At 42.2% G+C, this 19,801-nt stretch overlaps 1 protein-coding gene across 3 annotated transcripts in view; it reads right to left on the minus strand.

The window, feature by feature from the left end:
- BMP1 (bone morphogenetic protein 1) overlaps positions 1–19,801 on the minus strand; it is a 125,889-nt gene that overhangs the window by 3,182 nt on the left and 102,906 nt on the right. For all 3 annotated transcript variants that reach the window (XM_056571077.1, XM_056571078.1, XM_056571079.1), the window contains exons 15-19: positions 17,342–17,522; positions 9,886–10,011; positions 6,108–6,235; positions 4,413–4,626; positions 2,921–3,171 (exon numbers count right to left, since the gene is read on the minus strand). In XM_056571077.1, coding sequence (XP_056427052.1) covers positions 2,921–3,171; positions 4,413–4,626; positions 6,108–6,235; positions 9,886–10,011; positions 17,342–17,522 — 900 coding nt within the window. The remainder of the gene's footprint in view (positions 1–2,920; positions 3,172–4,412; positions 4,627–6,107; positions 6,236–9,885; positions 10,012–17,341; positions 17,523–19,801) is intronic.

The following is a 19,801-nucleotide window of genomic DNA, read 5'->3' on the forward strand; positions in this document are numbered from 1 at the left end:
AATTAACCAGGAGATTATTACAAGGATTCACAGAGTGTTGCCCTCACAGAGTAATCCGAATTTCCAGCCAAAATATCCTTGAGGTTTTATCATCGAAAATTGTGTATACAAAGAAGGCTGTAACACTGGCATTGCATACAAAACAACCTTGATGTAGGATTGGTAGTCTGTGATTCAAACAGTCACATATATACACGATTGGGGTGCTCAACTATCTTGAAAAAAAGTCCAAAAGTAAGCAAGCATCCAACGGCATGAAAAGAATAAGATTGAGCACTCACCATGGTATCCAATCTTCTTTACTGTAAACTACGATCCATAGTATAGACACAGCAGGGAGACATAGAAGAGGGGCAGGGGACGTGGACAGTCAACCAGTTTCGCACCAGCAGGTGGTTCTTCCGGCCACCGTATAGCGGACGTGGAAAGGCAATCAGTTTTACACCAGCAGGTGCTTCTTCTGGCCGGAAGAAGCACCTGCTGGTGCGAAACTGGTTGCCGGAAGAAGCAACTGCTGGTAGGAAACTGGTTGTTGGAAGAAGCAACTGCTGGTACAAAACTGGTTGCCGAAAGAAGCACCTGCTGGTGCAAAACTGGTTGCCGGAAGAAGCACCTGCTGGTGCGAAACTGGTTGCTGGAAGAAGCACCTGCTGGTGCGAAACCAGTTGCCGGAAAGGGCACCTGCTAGTGCGAAACTGGTTGCTGAAAGAAGCAACTGCTGGTAGGAAACTGGTTGCTGGAAGAAGCAACTGCTGGTACAAAACTGGTTGCCGGAAGAAGCACCTGCTGGTGCAAAACTGGTTGCCAAAAGAAGCACCTGCTGGTGTGAAACTGGTTGAAGGAAGAAGCACCTGCTGGTGCGAAACTGGTTGGCTGTCCACGTCCCCTGCTGATCTTACACGTCTCCCTGCTGTGTTTATACTATGGATCAGTTTACAATAAAGAAGATTGGATACCATGGTGAGTGCGCCATCTTATTATTTTCATACTGTTAACATTGAGAATAATTACTTAAAGGGGTACTCTCCTGGAACACATTTTTTTTTAATCAACTGGTGCCAGAAAGTAAAACAGATTTGTAAATTACTTCTATTTAAACATCTTAACCATTCCAGTACTACATCAGCTGCTGTATGCTCCAGAGGAAGTTCTTTTCTTTTTTAATTTCATTTCTGTCTGACCACAGTGCTCTCTGCTGACACCTCTGTGCATTTTAGGAACTGTCCGGAGCAGGATAGGTTTCCTATGGGGATTTGCTCCTACTCTGGACAGTTCCTAAAATGGATAGAAGTGTCAGTAGAGAGCACTGTGGTCAGACAGAAAGGAAATTCAAAAAGAAAAGAACTTCCTGTGGAGCATACAGCAGTTGATAAGTACTAGAAGGGTTAAGATTTTTAAATAGAAGTAATTTACAAATCTATTTAACTTTCTGGCACCATTTCTGGCACCAGTTGATTTATAAAAATAAAAAAAAAAGTGTTCCAGTGGAGTACCCCTTTAAGGAGAATGACAGAGGAGGTACTGTTTTTTTTGAAGATAGTGTCAATGGCTTGTGGAGTTTTATAGGCCATGCAATGCTCAAGGTGAAAGATTATGCAATGTCGCTCTCCTTCAGAAGAAAGAGAATGTAACAATCCCCAGTCATGTTTCAAGACTCTTAAAGGAGGTAGGAAAGAGAGACATGTCCACAGATACAGTGTAACATTTGGGGGGGGGGAAACAGGAGCAGACAAACGATTCATATGCTACACATAGGCCTCATTAAGACTGAAGGAGTGACCCCCCCCCCCCCCCCCAATACTAGAAACAAATAGAATGTGTCCACTACACTGAAGTGTACAGGAGTTAAAGAGACACACACAATTCTTCAAGGCTGGACAGAATTATAGACCCAGTCATCAGAGGATACCCATTTTACTAAAATAGAAAGGTCCCAGGTGTGAGAAATGTATACAACACCCATATCAATAAAGACTGCGAAAAAATGCTGGGCCACTATTAGCAAACCTATGAGAAGTGACTACTTCAAATTTCTGGGCTTGTTAAAATTTTGCTGAAAAATTTAGGCTACAAGTCCTTTGTCATAAAGAGCTTCTTTACGGATTACTGAAATAGAGTTAATACAGGGAAGTCCGCTGTTCTGGATCCTCATCTTCTGTTTAGCGTGGGGAGCCGTCACCCATTAAACAAACAACCCATTGATTTAAATGGACGTGTCAAGCTTAATTTCACCTGTGGTGGCGCTGCAGGGAAATTAAACAGTTAGTTCCAGGTTCCCCCACAGACTACAGCTGATTGCAAGGGGACACTTTGTAATCGTCTTTTTGTCAAGAGACCCTTCTAACAAGTAGGGATTGTCCAAAGTAACACTTTAAAGGGGTACTCCACTGGAAAACATTTTTTTTTTCTTTTTTAATCAACTAATACAAGAAAGTTAAACAGATTTGTAAATGACTTTTATTAATAAATCTTAATCCTTTCAGTACTTATCAGCTGCTGTATGATCCACAGGTAGTTATTTTCTTTTTACATTTCCTTTCTGCCTGACCACAGTGCTCTCTGCTGACACCTCTGTCCATTTTAAGGAACTGTCCAGAGTAGGAGAGGTTTTCTATGGGGATTTGCTCCTACTCTGGACAGTTCCTAAAATGGACAGGTGTTAGCAGAGAGCACTGTGGTCAGGCAGAAAGGAAATTTAAAAAGAAAATAACTTCCTGTGGATCATATAGCAGCTGATAAGTACTGGAAGGATTAAGATTTTTTAATAAGACTTAATTTACAAATCTGTTTAACTTTCTGGCACCAGTTGATTTAAAAAAAATATATATTTTCCAGTGGAGAACCCCTTTAAGAAAGTAAAAATGACAGAGAGAAGATACACATATACACAGGCATACTATTCCCTTATTAAAATACATACCCCTGACCCACAGTATCTTCCCATCCTGGGGGAGTTCTCAGTAGGCCCATCATATAGCTCTATATAGTCGTATCCACAGTCCTGTTCCTCCTCCAGCTCAAAGCTCTGGAACACCAGCTCCACACCATATTTTCCCTCTGACTGCAGGTGCCACGTGCATTCTGTGGCCGGCGGGTGAACGTCGTCTCCAAATTTAGCATGGGAGTACAAGTCTTTAGTACGGACTTCTGCCAACAAGGTTCCTCCGCAAACTAAGAGAAGAAAGAAAATAATCCATTTCGAACCCATACTATTTTATAATGTCACAAGGATTCAGAATACTACAAAGCTCTTCGCTTATGCAATGCTACTATAGATTTTAAAGAACAAGACGATTCATTGGAACAGGTGATTTTCAGTGGTTGTGTTTAGACAAAGCAGAAAGAAAGCCCACCCCCTAAAAAGGGTACTCCACCGCCCCAGCGTCTCCAACATTTAGTTCCGAATGCTGGGTGCGGGCTACGGTGGTTGTGCCCCTTGTGCTGCAACGCCCCCTCAATGCAAGTCTATGGGAGGGGGCGTGACGGACGTCACGCCCCCTCCCATAGACTTGCATTGAGGGGGTGTGGCGTTACGGCATGATGGGCGTGGTCTTGACATCATGACCTCCGCAGCCGGCACTCAGCGTTCGAAACTAAAATGTTCCGAATGCTGTAGGAGTGCCCCTTTGAAGGGGTACTCCGGTGGAAAACTTTTTTTTTTTTTTTTTTTTAAATCAACTGGTGCCAGAAAGTTAAACAGATTTGTAAATTACTTCTATTAAAAAAAATCTTAATCCTTCCAGTACTTATTAGCGTCTGTATACTACAGAGGAAATTCTTTTCTTTTTGGATTTCATTTCTGTCACAAACACAGTGCTCTCTGCTGACACCGCTGTCCATTTTAGGAACTGTCCAGAGCAGGAGAGGTTTGCAATGGGGATTTTCTCCTACTCTGGACAGTTCCTAAAATGGACAGAGGTGTCATCAGAGAGCACTGTGTTTGTGATAGAAAAGAAATCCAAAAAGAAAAAAAGAGTTTCCTCTGTAGTATACAGATGCTAATAAGTACTGGAAGGATTAAGATTTTTTTAATAGAAGTACTTTACAAATCTGTTTAACTTTTTGGCATCAGTTGATTTAAAAAATAAATAAATAAATAAAAGGTTTTCCACTGGAGTACCCCTTTAACAACCTAAAAAAAAGTCTACTGTAATGAAAGAACTAGGAGACAGGGAGAAGGAGGGGATGCGGCTGCAGCACATTATTTCAGGAAATGTGGAGAGAGAATACATGCAGAAATTAGCAGGGGATAGGAAAGCACTCAAAACACTCAGGTCACGCTACATTTCTGGCTTCACTACATCTAATAAAAATTTAAGTTGCTTTTTTACATTTATCGTTTTGGGGCATGTGAAGACTATATGTGGGGACCATGAAGCGTCCATCAGCAAAGAGGAATTTAATGTCCTCACCAGTTGTCACCTCGGCCACGAATCCCCTTTTCTGCACTGAATTGTCCGAAATAAATTTGAGAAACATGAGGCTTCCTGGAGCGACGAGAGGATCAGGGACCTTGCTGCCGCACAGGCGCTTTAGGACTGGAGCCTGAGCATTGGCACCAGAGTAAACCTCAATGTGGTCGTACTGACATTCCTGGTGGGACTCCATCTCCAGCTCCTTCACCACCTGACAGAACAAAGTGGAAGCGTAAGACGACTAAACAGAAGCAAATTCATCAGCTGGGGATGAAACATCTGATTTACATTCATTCCTTCTCTAAAATCACATTTTAGAAGTTTAAGGAAAGAAGGGAAAAAAAAAGGAAAAATAAAATAAATAAATATATAGTGACAAAAAATCACACATCTATATAGCTTTTTATTCACATCATGTTGCAGAGATATAACTGAATAATAAGTGATCAAAAAGTGAATACTACGTACAGCTTGCGGCATAAACACGGATTGTGCTGTTTAAAAAAAATAAAATAAAAATAGCTTCTTACTTTTTTCTCGTTGGTCCCTAGATTCAAAACTAATTTGTCATGCCCTGTCTTAAGGTAATTATCTTGGGGAATTTATTTCTGGATGCACCATCTCTGAGTGGTGCCATCTTTTGGGAAGACCATCTCTAAGAGGCACCATCTATTGGGGGGGGGGGGGGGCTCTACGAGTGGTGCTCTTTTGGGTGGCATCCTTCACTAGCGGTACTATTGTATGGGGGTCATCCTCTAAAATTGGCAGTATCTTTTGCATGGTACCATCTTCAAATATATCTACATTGGCTGAATAGAGAGTCAGTTAAAGGGGCACTCCGACCCTAGACATCTTATCCCCCTATCCAAAGGATAGGGGATAAGATGTCTGATCGCGGGGGTCCCACTGCTGCTCTCGGTGTTCATTTAGAGCATCAGGTGCAGCGTCGGAGGCTCATGACGTCACAGTCACGCTCCGCTAGTGACATCATGGCCACGCCCCCTCAATGCAAGTCTATTGGGGGGGGGGGGGCGTGACGGCCTCCCAAGTTCGCTCCGTGCATCGGAGGTCTGGGACCCCCGCGATCAGACATTGTATAAGATGTCTAGGGGTGGAATACCCCTTCAAGCATGTTAAACCTATCCCTGTGCTGATACAATAAACTTTTTCAGCTTTTGCACTTACTTCGGTAACTTAATATTGCCTTTAAAGGGTAGCTCCCACCATCCTATTTTTTTTTTTTTTGCTAGCCCGTTCCCCCCCCCCCCCCCCCCGCTACAGCACTAGCCCGTTCCCTCCTCCCCCCCCCCCCACCCCCGCCCCTCATTACACTTGAAATTACTGCAGAGTCTGGCAGCGGGCGTACAGGGACAGCGGCGGCAACGAGGCGGCGACGGCGATGTGCGGGAGGAGTGGCCGGGGAGCCAATGCGCTCGCTCCCGCCTGTCTGATTGACAGGCAGGGAGCGAGTGCAGCCTAACTGAAAAAGGACTGATTGCCACTCCAAAATCAGTCCTTTTTCAGTAACTGGTTTTTAAATGTAAATTAAACCTTTTTAATGAAAAAAATAATAATAAAAGTATATTAGAGATATGTTGTAGTACATAAGTACTACAACATATCAAAAAATAAAGTTGGTGACAGTGCCCACTTAAATGCAAGTCAAAGAGTTAAATTCAGGATGAAGATTACCAGTTTCACTCTGTGTCCTGGGGTAGCGGTCACAAGCCACGTGCACACCTTCTTGTTGGGGTAGGTGTCGGGCCAGTTGGGGCTGGTGATGTTCTGATTACTGGCAGTCACATTGTGGTTACAGCCCGCTGAAATTAGACCCCATTTGATGAATAAGAGGGGATAAGATCACACAGCAAAAAGACAAAGGTTAGGAGAAATGTATATATTGCATCAGGGAAGAATGATGGGGGAGATTTATTAAAACTTGTGCAAAGGAAAAGTGGTCCAGTTGCCCATAGCAACCAATCAGCTCACTTCTTTCATTTTGAACAAGGCCTCTGCAAAACGAAAGAAGCGATCTGATTGGTTTCTATGGTCAACTGGGGAACTTTCCCTCTGGACAGGTTTTGATAAATCTCCCCCCGATATGTATAGCTAGGAATGAAACACTGACTTAAAGAAAAAGCTACTTCCAAAATGGTGGTGTCAGAGAGCTGCTTGGCATAGCCTTCTTCCCAATTTCCCAGTGGAGACCGAATGGCCCAAAAGTCTTCACACATCTCTAAGACGCTCTACTGATTGAGAAAAACCTTTTTTTTTTTTGTCCTATATATTGCATCACAATCATTTACCTTATGCAATTTTAGAAGTTTCATAAAACCATGACATGGGCTTTCCAATCCAGCCAGTCCTTTTCCATGGCAACATTAAGTCATAGTAAAATATTAGGTGTCAATCATCATTGTCATTAATCAGGCAATTGTGGCAAATTGCTCTTGAATTTTGCCTCCAATAGGGAAACATTGGGGTTGATCATGGTAACCCACAATTTTACTGCTATGAAACCAAGTATTTAAAAAAAATTAACTTAAGCTTCTACCTTCTATTATTATGTTGGTTTTAGTTCCTAAATTCGGTCCTCCCAACAAGAACCTCTGTAATGTTGCATACATTGTACATGACGCTGCAGCCAATCACTGATCAAAGTGGTCAGACACAGTACCGTACAGGAAGAGACTGCAGGGATTGGCTGCATTATCATGCACACAATCTACAGGACGTTTTGCTGCACTTCTGGGGGTGGAAATACCAAACAACTCATTTATTATCTTAACCCCTTAAAGGGGTATTCCAGGCCAAAACTTTTTTTTTATATATCATCAGGCTCCGGAAAGTTAAACAGATTTGTAAATTACTTCTATTAAAAAATCTTAATCCTTCCAATAGTTATTAGCTTCTGAGGTTGAGTTGTTGTTTTCTGTCTAACTGCTCTCTGATGACTCACGTTCCGGGAGCTGTGCAGTTCCTATGGGGATATTCTCCCATCATGCAAGGGATATTCTCCCATCATGCACAGCTCCCGGGACGTGACATCATCATTGAGCAGTTAGAAAACTTCAGAAGCTAATAACTATTGGAAGGATTAAGATTTTTTAATAGAAGTAATTTACAAATCTGAAAAAATTATATAGGTATGTGCAGCTCACAACTAATACGCACCGAGGTCAAACTGGGCAAGCAACTATACCTTAATTGCTAGAAAAGGGAAAACCAAAAAATATACAATGTAGCCCGGACCTTCTAGGTGAGTAAATGAAAATGGATATACAAGGATCGTGCTTCAATAATAATCAATATTTATTATAAAATATAAATAAAATTTGGCACTTCTCACAGGGCCCTTGTGAGAAGAACATACATATTAAAAGGCAACCTAACAATGTATTTAGGCATATAGTAATTAAAACTATAATCCTGGCATAGGATAATAAAATAGCAGAGTAAGATTTGTACCAAACAAATATGTTAAAGAGTTGCTCTTCTACCCTAAATACCCAGAAGAGCAACTCTTTAACATATTTGTTTGGTACAGATCTTACTCTGCTATTTTATTATCCTATGCCAGGATTATAGTTTTAATTACTATATGCCTAAATACATTGTTAGGTTGCCTTTTAATATGTATGTTCTTCTCACAAGGGCCCTGTGAGAAGTGCAGAATTTTATTTATATTTTATAATAAATATTGATTATTATTGAAGCACGATCCTTGTATATCCATTTTCATTTACTCACTTAGAAGGTCCGGGCTACATTGTATATTTTTTAATTTACAAATCTGTTTAACTTTCCAGAGCCAGTTGATATATATAAAAAAAGGTTTTGCCTGGAATACCCCTTTAAGGACCACAGGTTTTTCTGTTTTTACACTTATGTTTTTTCCTCCTTACCTTCTAAAAATCATAACGATTCAATAACGATCAATTTTGCACCTGCAGACTCATTTGAGGGCTTGTTTTTTGCGCTACCAATTGTACTTTGTAATGACATCAGTCATTTAAACCAATAATTTTTTCACTTCTTTTTTGCAATGTTATAGCCCCCATAGGGGGCTATTATATGCAATACACTGATCTCTCACACTGATCAATGCTATGCCATAGCATAGCATTGATCAGTGTTATCGCCGTTTGACTGCTCCTGCCTGGATCTCAGGCACGAAGCAGTAATTCGGCGATCGGACGCTGGGGAGGCAGGTAAGGGACCCACCTCGTGCGTCCTAGCTGATCGGGACACCGCAGTTTCACCGTGGTGGTCCCGATCAGCCCGACTGAGGGTTCACCCCGATCGGTGACGCCCACTATTAGCCACCGGTCCCGGCCGAACACACCATGTGTCCTTAAGGGGTTAAAGGGGTATTCCTGAACCTGCAATAAAAATTAAGATGGTGCTGAGACCCCCAAAAAAAGCTGCCTACTGAGGAAGGGGTCGTTTTTAGCAACCTGAAACGCGTCTAGGCCGATATCTAGTCTGAACAGAGCGTAATCTACATGCACTACCTTGATTGAAGCCGGTCACGGAACAACGGAACACAACCATTTATTCGCTCCTGCTGCACCTACTAATCAGTCCTTCTTACCGAGTGCATTACAAACCTGTTGCTTTCACTACCAGTACCCAGCCGCAACTAATACAGCGAGGGTCCGATACCTGCACGGGTGTTTGCCGACACCGTGGATCGCTCACAGAAGAGCCTCCTGCCGGAGCCCTTCACCTATATAGGCTTGCACGCTGGGAACAACCCAGCTATTGCAGGACTAACATCCATCGGCCCGTCGCAGTACGGGACCAGCTGCTACAGTGAGTTCAAACCATCTATTTGTTTATAGACTGTGGGCAGCACAATCTACACTAGTTCAAAAAGTGACTTTGCTTTTACCATCATATGTGCCGGACTAACAGTCCATTCCGGACCTTTGACATTTGCTGCCATAAAATCTGCAGATAGCTTTAGAATCGGTAGTTGCTTTACTAACATTACTCTAATTCTGTCATTAGGGACCAATGACAGTTTAAGTTATTATTGATATATTGCTCTGTTATTTTTAATAATAGTTTTATCCACTTTATTTCAATTGTTTTAATAAATTCCCACATTTTCTTCAAAATCATCTGTCTCCAACAATCATTCATTGTGTATCCAGTAGGGTGGTATTTTTGAGGTGTGGTTATCTTTATTTCAGTCTCATCCCAATTTTGGATCGGCGGGGATCGATCTTTTAACCACATAGACCTCGAATACCTGGTTGTGAGCAGCACACACATTTCCTTTTTTTGCTTTCTAATACTATTCGGATAATGTTTTACTTTGATTTGTTTTAATGGTAGGAAAATGCACTACAATAGAACACCGTGATGCACCGAGCTTCCACTAAAGATGAATCATGATGAGACACACAGAAGGGATGAGGAGTGGGGTACACACGAGACACACACACATCTGTGGTTGGATTACCCTCTTTGCAGTCATGCTTGTTCTCGTGCAGGGTGAAACCACTCCGACAGCTGCAGATATAGCTGCCCTGAGTGTTGACGCACTCGTGCTGACAGCCCCCATTATCCCGAGAACATTCATCTTTATCTGTAACACAAGGACAAGAAATAGATCACTGCAGTAAATGCACAAGTGAGAGGAACGAGAGAGCGGGAGAGTCAGAAAAGCTCAGCACAACCCCCCACCCCCCATACCAGCTCTGCATTACCTGAGAAGCACAGAGGGGGCATCAGCTAGGACCAGAGAAGCAGCTTGATGTAGTGGGATAGAAGGGGGTCAATGATGGACAACATTCAGTGGGTCACCCACTGTCATTCTGACTCCCAGATATCATTACCTTACAGATCATCCCCGGTGGAGTGAACTTTTCATAGTTCCCATTCCCCTCCCATCCTCCTTTCCCCATAGGTACTAATATACTGACACTAGTTGTAAAAAACAATAAAAATAGATATTTATTTACTAAAATAATAATAAAAATGATCCATGTAACAGTTATTTGCCAAGATACAGGTCCCACTTATCCCAAAAAGTCTCCAAAGAGTGGTGGTGGTGATGGTGGGGCTAGACTTCTCAAATCCCTTTGGCAGCAGTGTACAATGGGGTGGTGGGCAGTGAAGAGATAGCGGACTGGGACAGGGGAAAGGGAGAATGACGTATACAGAGTTGAAGGGGGGGGGGGAGGTTGGGGGCTCTCATTAAGGGGAGCGAGTCTTTTTCGTTGTCCTTGTTTTCATTCGGGGACGCTTCCGGGGTAAAGCCTGGTGCGGCTGCTGTTTCATTTTTTGGAGCTGTAATAACTTCTGTTTGTTCTTCTTCTCTGTAATGAGAGAGGGAGGGGAGAGCAGAAGAGAAAGGGGGAGAAGAGGAAGAAAAGCAGGAGTAGTAGAGGATAGCAGCATAGTAAAGGAACACAAAGAGGAAAGAGGAGAGAGTGAATGTACGAACATCAGGGACAAAGCAATATAAGCAAGGAACAAAATGTGGAGAGTGGGGAGAACGTGTACCGGCAAATAACACACAGCGGATAAGGGGAGGATATCGGGGGGCACGATAAGAGAAGAGTGAGGGAATAGGGATCAGTCAAAGAAAGGAGAAGGGGTTGGGGTAATTGTTTCCTTGTTCTGATCCACTAAGTATTATCGTGCAAGGCAAAAGGGTCATGCAGCTTAGATGCCAAGCACTGCATGCAGCCGTACAATGGAGAAGACTGGGCCGAGCTTCTGCCCAGATACCTCAATACCCTTCATAATGCAACCTTACTAAAGACCCATATTCTAGTAGCTGTCGTTACAAAGGGGAAATGGCTACTGGTGAGTAAATCACCCATATTGCACTATATATCTTAGACTTCAAAACACTATACAACAACATGTGTAGATGTATATATTGGCACCAACTACAGATTACAGAATTTATAGCTAAACTAAAAAACCTATTTCTTCCAATATGAAAAAAGTACTAGTCAGAGGTATAAAGATATTCCTCCCTTATACAATGCATTTGGAAAGTCTTCAGACCCCTTCACTTTTTTGACATATTGTTATGCAGAAAAAAATGCTTTTGCCTATCCATATCCACTCAATGCAAAATGACAACGACAAAGTGGAAACAAAATTTTAGAAATATTTGCAAATTTATTGAAAAGGCAAAAACTAACATTTATCATGGACATAAGCATTCAGACCCTTTGCTATGGCACTTAAAATTTAGCTCTGGCTCCTCCGATTTCTCTTAAATTCAGGTGTTCGGACATGACATGGAAAGACACAGCCCTGTCTATATAAGGTCTCACAGCTGACAATGTATATCAGAACAAAAACCAACCCATAAGGAGAAAGGGCTGCCTGTAGGGCTTAGAGACAGGAGGCACATATCAGGAGAATATTAAGGACAAATAAAATGTCTACTGAACGGAAAGTTCCCAAAAGCGGACCGCTCCAACAAATTCAGGGGAGAATGACCTTGATAAGAGAGATGACCAAGAACCTAATTGTCACTTTGGTCAAAGACCTTGTGGGCAGATGGGAGAAACTTCCAGACCATCAAACATCACTGCAGGGCTCTGCCAATCTGAGTTTCATGGCACAGTGGCCATGAAAGCGCCTGGAGTTTGGAAAAAAACACCTAAAGGACCTCTGTTCTGATGAAAAAGAGTTAACTTTTGGCCTCAATTTTAAGCATCAAGTCTGGAGGAAACCAGGCACTGCTCATCACCTGCCCAATAACATCCCTACAGTAAAGCAGAGTGGTGGCAGCATCATGCTGTGGTGGGATTTTGCAGGGGCAGGGAGGCTAATCAGGGTTGAGAGAAAGCGGAATGAAGAAAAGTACAGAGATATATATATATTTTTTTTTAAATCAAAATCAAACCTTTTTTTTTAAAGATTTTAAAAATATTAAAAACAAATTACACACACACACACAAAAACACCCTCCTCCTCAATGGCATCCCCCGCCCCCAGCCCAAAAACAATACCACCCCAAATCCACCAAAAGTCAAGAGGCACTAGGGTGGCAAGGGAAATAAATATCCAGGACAATATTGTGGATATTAGTTATAGGCACTTCAAGTATATAAGTTGGTGCATAAAGAAAAATTGAGGGAATAGGAACCTCAGCCGGTTAATAGTTATTATCCACAACCAGAACTGAAAGTTACCGTAGTCACATTAAAAGGCATAAGAAAGTACTAGAACAAATAGCTCAGAAATACAGAGGCAGTGAGAAAAGAAATTATGGAAATGTACTTGAACTGAGAGACCCACTCCCCCACAAGCCCCAAGGGCAAGAAAGTCCATTAAGGCCTATCAGGATTTAAGCATGTACCTAAGGACCCCACACTATATAAAATGAATACCGTAAGTTCTTCATTGATATCCCGCTCCAAATGACTATAATAGAAACCCCTAGTAGTTGGACCATCTACTGTAGGAGGACCAAGTGTAATCCAATATTGAGCAATGAGTTTTCTGGCCTGGTATAAAACACAAAGGATCCCTTTTCTATCCCAAAAGGCTTTTTTTTCAAATCCTATCAGGCAATGCTAAGGCTCCATTGGCAGTATGAATCCATACACTTAATGAATCAGTATGATCACTTCCCTCCAATAAGGAACTAGTAGAGGACACTTGCAAACTATAGGAAATAAGTGTGCACCAAGTTGGCCACATCTCGGACATGTAGAATCGGGATGCAAGCCAAGCCTTTGCAGGAGTACAAGGGTTTTATACGCTCTGTACAGAAAGAATAGCTATGGCAAGCGACTGGCTTCAGAAAGGGACAAAAACAGAAGTATGTGACAGAACAGTAGACCACTCCTCATCAGACAAAGGTCATATGCTAGCCTTCCATTTGCTGCGAACAGACAAGGTAAAATTTCTCACTATCGGAATGCAAAAGCTTTTTAGGAGCCAAGAGATAATTTCAGCAGAATCCAAGGAGGAGGAGCAAATTCCAAGATGGCATTAAAGTAAATATCCAGCGACCTCGACCTACCGAAAAAAGGAGGAACACGGCTAGCTTTGCCTGGGGACCCTCAAATTAATTAAATGCCCCATCTACACACACAGCTGCTCCAGTCTACACATCCCCCTCTGCTCCCAAATCCTAGAATCTGTAAAAGAAAGGAAAAATCGGGCAGACCAGTGTTACTCCACAAAGGTGTCAATTTAGTGCAACTATTCATTTCTAGAGCAGCCATGGCTTTGCCCAAAACCTTGCACAATAATTGAGTAGCAGGGGAAGGGTCAAGAGGTTTCGTGAGAGCGACAATTTCCAGAACATGGAGAGATACACGTCCACCATGTTTAGCCGTAAACAACTGACCCGTAGGACCCAATGTAGGAATACCCACCCTTGGGAGATGAGAAAATCAGGGGTTAGGAAATCCATTTCTTACCAAATTCTGTCAGACTAACTGTCAAAAGAGACATTGGGTCCTCTGAAAGCATGACATCGCAATCCACATTGGAGAATTTTGCAGAACATACAGCAATTGGGGCATCAATATCATCCTCATCCGAATAGCACAACCAACCAACAACAAAGGCAACTTGCACCATACTGATATGGAACTGAGGCAGCAAATTAGAGAAAACAGAATCATGCATAGAAGGCTTATCTGGATTCCCAATTTAAAGCTTGTGAAAAGCGTATTCTGGATAATGCAATCTGAGGGACAGGAGAGAGTGGGTCCAGTGGCATTAAGACAGACTTGTCCCAATTAATAAATAGGCCAGAAAAGTAACCAAAGTCAGAAATCAGTTTAACATCTGAACAGAATAGATAGATCAGCCTGTAGGACCCTGAATGAAGTGTATTCTTACAGGGCTTAGGAAGGAGCACCACTATTGCCTCAAGCATTAAGGGGGCACTCTGCCCCTAGACATCTTATTCCCTACTCGTGACCACAGCAGTCACGCACCTTCCCATAGACATTAATGGAGGGGGCGTGGCATGAAGTCACGACCACGGCTGCCGCAAGCTTTGGATAGGGAATAAAATGTCTAGGGGCGGAGTACCCCATTAGACAAAGGAACCATCCAAACCCACTGACTTGAGCACTCGCAAGAGCTGCAGCAGCAGGACACCCTGAAAGCTTTTTATACCTCACAAGGAAGTCTTTCATGGCCATCTCCAATTCCTCTACAGTAAGAGGATAGTCCAGCTCATCTCTCAAAGCAGACAGAGATATTCTTAAAACCTTATCCAGAACACTATAGACATCACACTGGGCTAATGATTCAACTTCCAACAAGACAATGACCCTAAGCACACAACCAAGTCAACACAGAAGCAGATTAGGGACAACTCTGTCAATGTCCTTGAGTGGCCCAGCATGAGCCCTGACTTCAACCCATTCGAAGATCTTCATAGAGACCAGAAAATGGCTTCCACCAGCGGCTTGAGAGGATCTGTATTGAAGTATAGCAGAAAATCCCCAATTCCAGGTGTGCAAACCTTGGGCATCTCCAGGGACTGGAGGCTGTAATCTCTGCCAAAGGTGATGGAACCAAGTCCTGAGTTACGGGTCTGAATCCTTGTAATAATTTAGCCTTTCCTTCTCAATAAATCAGCAAATATTTCTATCATGTGTTCACTATGTCATTGTGAGGTATCAAGTGCAGAATGAAAGCAGAAAATATAACAAAATGTAAAAAAAAAAAAAAGTGAAAGGGTCCAAAAACGTTACGAATGCATTGTATTGTGTGTACATCAACTCGAAAGACCATAATCTTTATTCTACAAGGCTGGATCTCCAACAGTGTACATTTTCATCAAACACTACAGAATCCTCAAAGGGGTTTTTACACAAAATCATTGATCAGTCTGGGTCCGGGCCCCTGCATGCAATGCTATTTTTCCCACCAAATATGGTGAAATCTGCAACAGAGCCTCCAATGTAAATGAGAAAATATGGCAAGTTGTAGCTGTTAGATAAGGCTTTGTTCACATCTGTGACGGGGCTGTGATGGGGCAGGAGAGATAGAACTGTGTGTAAAAGCTGCTACTGTCCAGACTTCCACCCACGATGTAAACCACTGGACCTCGTACGTCAACCGGGTCCGTTGGGCACTGGTAGTATCCGTCATAATAAACAGAAGCCACAACGATGGTGTAAACATAGCCTAGAGCTCTATTCACACCTCTGTCATATCTTTTGTTACAACACGACAGTACTTTAAAATTCATCATTGAAGTCCATTGGGCCTGCCAAACAGACCCCATTGACTCATTGGGCACTGGCAGTATCTGTCATAATCAACAGAAGCCACAGCGATAAAGTAACATAGCCCAGGACTCTGTTCACACCTCCGTCATGGCTTCTGTTACTTCCGGATTCATCATGGACGCCCATTAGGTCTGCCCAACAGACCTCACAGAACTATTACGGATGGTTTCCATTGTTTTGACAAGAAAAAAAAAAACACACACATCATGATGTGCTATTCTTCCAGTCAAGTCAAATGGAGTAGTGTGAACACAGCCTAAGTCAAATGTTGTCTGGTCACTCAGGTTGGTCCAAAATTATAGATGTTTAAAGAAAAAAAAAAAAAAGGGGGGGCAGTAAAACGCTAAAGTTTCCATCTTAGGCCCCTTTCACACTACAGGTATCATCCTGTATCATTCCGTTTTTTATTCATCCGATATTGTAAAATAAATAACGGATGAATAAAAAACGGAAGCAATAACTGGTAATAACTGATGATAACTGATGAACGTCATCTGTTATTTTTAATGGTTTTTTTCTTTAAAAACCTGATGTTCATCTGTTATCATCCGTTATTACCAGTTACATCTGGTATTTTATTTTTTTTAATCAAATTTTTAACCCTTTTTTTGTAAAGCTGTACTGAGCATGCTCGGTACAAAAAAACGGATGTTAAAAAAAACTGACAATAACTGATGATAACGGATGTTTTTTTTTTTTGAACATCCGGTTCCCATAGATTTCAATGTTAAATTTTAACGTCCGGTTTTTAACTTTTTTTTTTTTTGACGGACCAAAAATGAGTGCATGAACCACCTTTTGTGCCGGCAAAAATAACTGACATTAGTAAAAACGGACATGCCTGATGCACAAGGATGTTCAAAAAATCCCATTGACATGAATGGGATTTTTTGACGGCCGTTTTCAGGACTTTTTGCCGGGAGTAATAACGGAGGTTTTTTACAGGATGATACCTGTGGTGTTAAAGGGGGCTTAAAGGCTACAGCTGGTGTTTCACACCTCCAGATCTCTGTACCCTTATGGTTTTATCACTTATCAGAAGTAAACGGGCAATTGAAGAGGTGATGCACTTTTGGCTTTACATGCAGTTTGTTATATACGCCGCATTTCTAAAGAATGCTTTAGGCTTATCATCCCTTTAAGCAGCCATATGCATACAGCCAGTAGTAGATACTACATATAGGTGTGTGTATGCATGTGTAGCTAGCTTTTTAGAACATAGTCTCTATCAGTGTTTCCCAACCAAGGTGCCTCCAGCTGTTGCAAAACTACAACTCCCAGCATGCCCGGACAGCCGTTGGCTGTCCGGGCATGCTGGGAGTTGTAGTTTTGCAACAGCTGGAGGCACCCTGGTTGGGAAACAATAGTCTAGATATATAATACAATTACCTGCTGCAGTAATATTAGTGGCAAAACAGGAACCTAATAAAAAAAGTGCACTATTATACACAGTGATAACACTGGATCTATACTGTCATGCCAAACGGGTAATACCAGCGCTACTTGTGTATCCACAGAGATGATGCATTCTTCAAGCAATGCAGAAGGCTGAGCCGTCATGAAGCCAAGCAAAGGTTATCAAACTGTCCCATAGACAGCACACTATAGGGTATCCCCCCCCCCACCCTCCGCGGTAATCAGGCAGGTAGGACCGGGAGTAAAGCATGCAGGGAAGAGGCTCACCTGAGTAGTAAGTAGCCTTGAACCCTTTCTTGGATACAGTGTTGTCAGATTTGAACTCGATGCGCATGTTGTTGTACTGTGAACTGATCACCGGGGGGAGCTCTTGACCGCAGAACTTCCCGAGAAGTTTCGAATCCGATGTTAGGCCGCTGCGAACTTCCACGTAATCATATTTGCAGACCTGGTGGGAGCAGGCATAAGATAATAAGAAGCAGAGCCCAAAATAGATCACCGTAATGAGAGGTCTGTGGAATATTCAGATGAAACATATAGGAAAAAGTTTATATAAAGTTATAAAAAGAAATCTGAAATCATGGAGTAGGGTTACAGGCTAAGAAGCAGGATAGTAGTATCGGATATGGAAAGCTGCCAAAACAGGTTTACTTTTTAAGATATAGGAATGTTTAAATAACATAAAATGTTAAGTAACAATTTTAAAAAGTTGCTCAATATTTTAAGAAGTTTTAAACTTTGAAACAACATTCTGTGATGTCCCAGTACGGGATATGTTCCTACAATCCTGTCTGGTTGAGTCCCTGTACTTCCTCAGGGCTCACCTGCAGTGTTCCCCCATAATGTGTATAAGTTATGTACTAAGGGTAAAGGACCTTTGATATGGTCACATGATTGTTTGTCACATGGTAATGGTCGTCACATGTTTTGTTACCCAGAGAGCACCAGGTGACCAGATGACCCGCAGCTAGCCTATGGGCTCCTTGCTCAGCCCCCCTTTATAAGAAGGGGAGGTACTACAATCACCCTCTTAGATCCTGAGGTCAAGTCCAGTCCAGACGTCTCAGAGCCTGTGTCCGGCACATCTGGAGGCCTCAACCTAAATTACAGCTACAAGTCAGTAAGTCAAGTCATCTATGTCTGCTGTTACTATCTTTAGTCAAGTCAAGTCCATTATCATCAGCGTGGCTGTGCTAAAGTCTATCCAAGTCACTGCAAGTCCCAGCAAGCTGCGAGGTCCCCTGTGTTACTGGTCACCTCTCTGGGATCCTGGCCTAGCTGTGAATAGATTGTACCATCTGTCTACCTGAGTAAAACTACCGTTAACCCTGACCTGGCCTTGAACTCTTATTTGCCCTGCCTAACTAGGACTAGCGGTGCTACCGTCCGGGTGGTTCTCAATTAAAGTCTAGCCCTGGTGTCACGAACATTGAGGGGTTAATACCATCTACTCCTGGGCAACTACACCATCTGCCCCTACAGCTTGCATCACCCCGACTCCACCACAATTCTAAGTTGTTTAAAACGGTTACTCAAAAGGACATTAAATCTTTAGCAAAGTTAGGTTCACAACACAATTTGTGCAGGGATATGTTGGGAAACGCTCAAAAATGACATGCCCAGATAGACATGGGCCCCATTCATTTGAATGGCCTGAGAGTAGTCAGCTAGTGACTACGTTCGGATCATTTTTTGTATGTATCAGAGTGAAAAGTGCTGCAAACCACGCTTCTCAGTCCAAGCCGATTTGAACACGCTCAGAAAAAATGACTTGAAGTAGTAATTAGATGACTATGGTCAAGCCATAAAAATAAATGGGGCCTGTGCCTATCCGAACCTGGATATGTCAACGTGTCATTTTGACCTCCAAGGCACAAATCATGGTGTGAATGAAGCCCAAGTTTGCAAGAAAATTACTTATTATTTATGGGTTTTTATTGCATAACATTTTCTCTCCATTCACTGTCAAAGCTGCTTTCAAATTTCTGCCGGTTGCCCTGGGAAACAGACTGCAGTTAATCTGTCAGATGGGTGTAAACTTAATTTTAATAATGGTAGTGACTATCAGGTCATGGGTGGGATTATACCCCCTGACTGTTTAATCCCGCCTATCACTCCAATTATTAAAATGAAGGTCACACCCATCTGACTGATTACCTAAATAGTTTGTTAGAAAAACTATAAACCCTTATACTGTATATCTCAGAAATTGGAGGGTATATAAAGAATCTATAAAAAGGTGTGTGATCAGGGCACCCTAAATTATATGATAGTAATAGCTCATCCTTTGGGTTGGCTACAGGTCCTCTGTAACTGTGAACAGAGATTAAATCTTAAAGTCATTGGAAGATAAGTTAAAACACAGCACTTAAAGGGTTACAAAACATTTTACACCAAATTAAAAATGAAAATTCAGTATTGTCACAAGTGCCCTCTTACCCTTTTATTGCATTCAAAACCTGACACTTCTACACTCCATACCACACATGTGGGTTCATGAAGCTAAAATATGGTAGCTGTTTGGTCCTGACACTGTAGCTGCTTTAACTATCCCTGTACTACTTGTGACACGGAGGGAACAGAGTGATCACCAGTGACTATCCATACCAAACAGATCCCCAAATCTCATCTTCTTTGATCCCTATTAGTAGGATATAGAAACAGTGTATATTAAAGAGAATCTGACACCTTATTCACCCACACTTAACCCAATATACGTAGTTACAA

The sequence above is a fragment of the Hyla sarda genome, chromosome 4 (genome assembly GCF_029499605.1).
Source record: "Hyla sarda isolate aHylSar1 chromosome 4, aHylSar1.hap1, whole genome shotgun sequence".
NCBI classification, from domain to species: Eukaryota; Metazoa; Chordata; class Amphibia; order Anura; family Hylidae; genus Hyla; species Hyla sarda.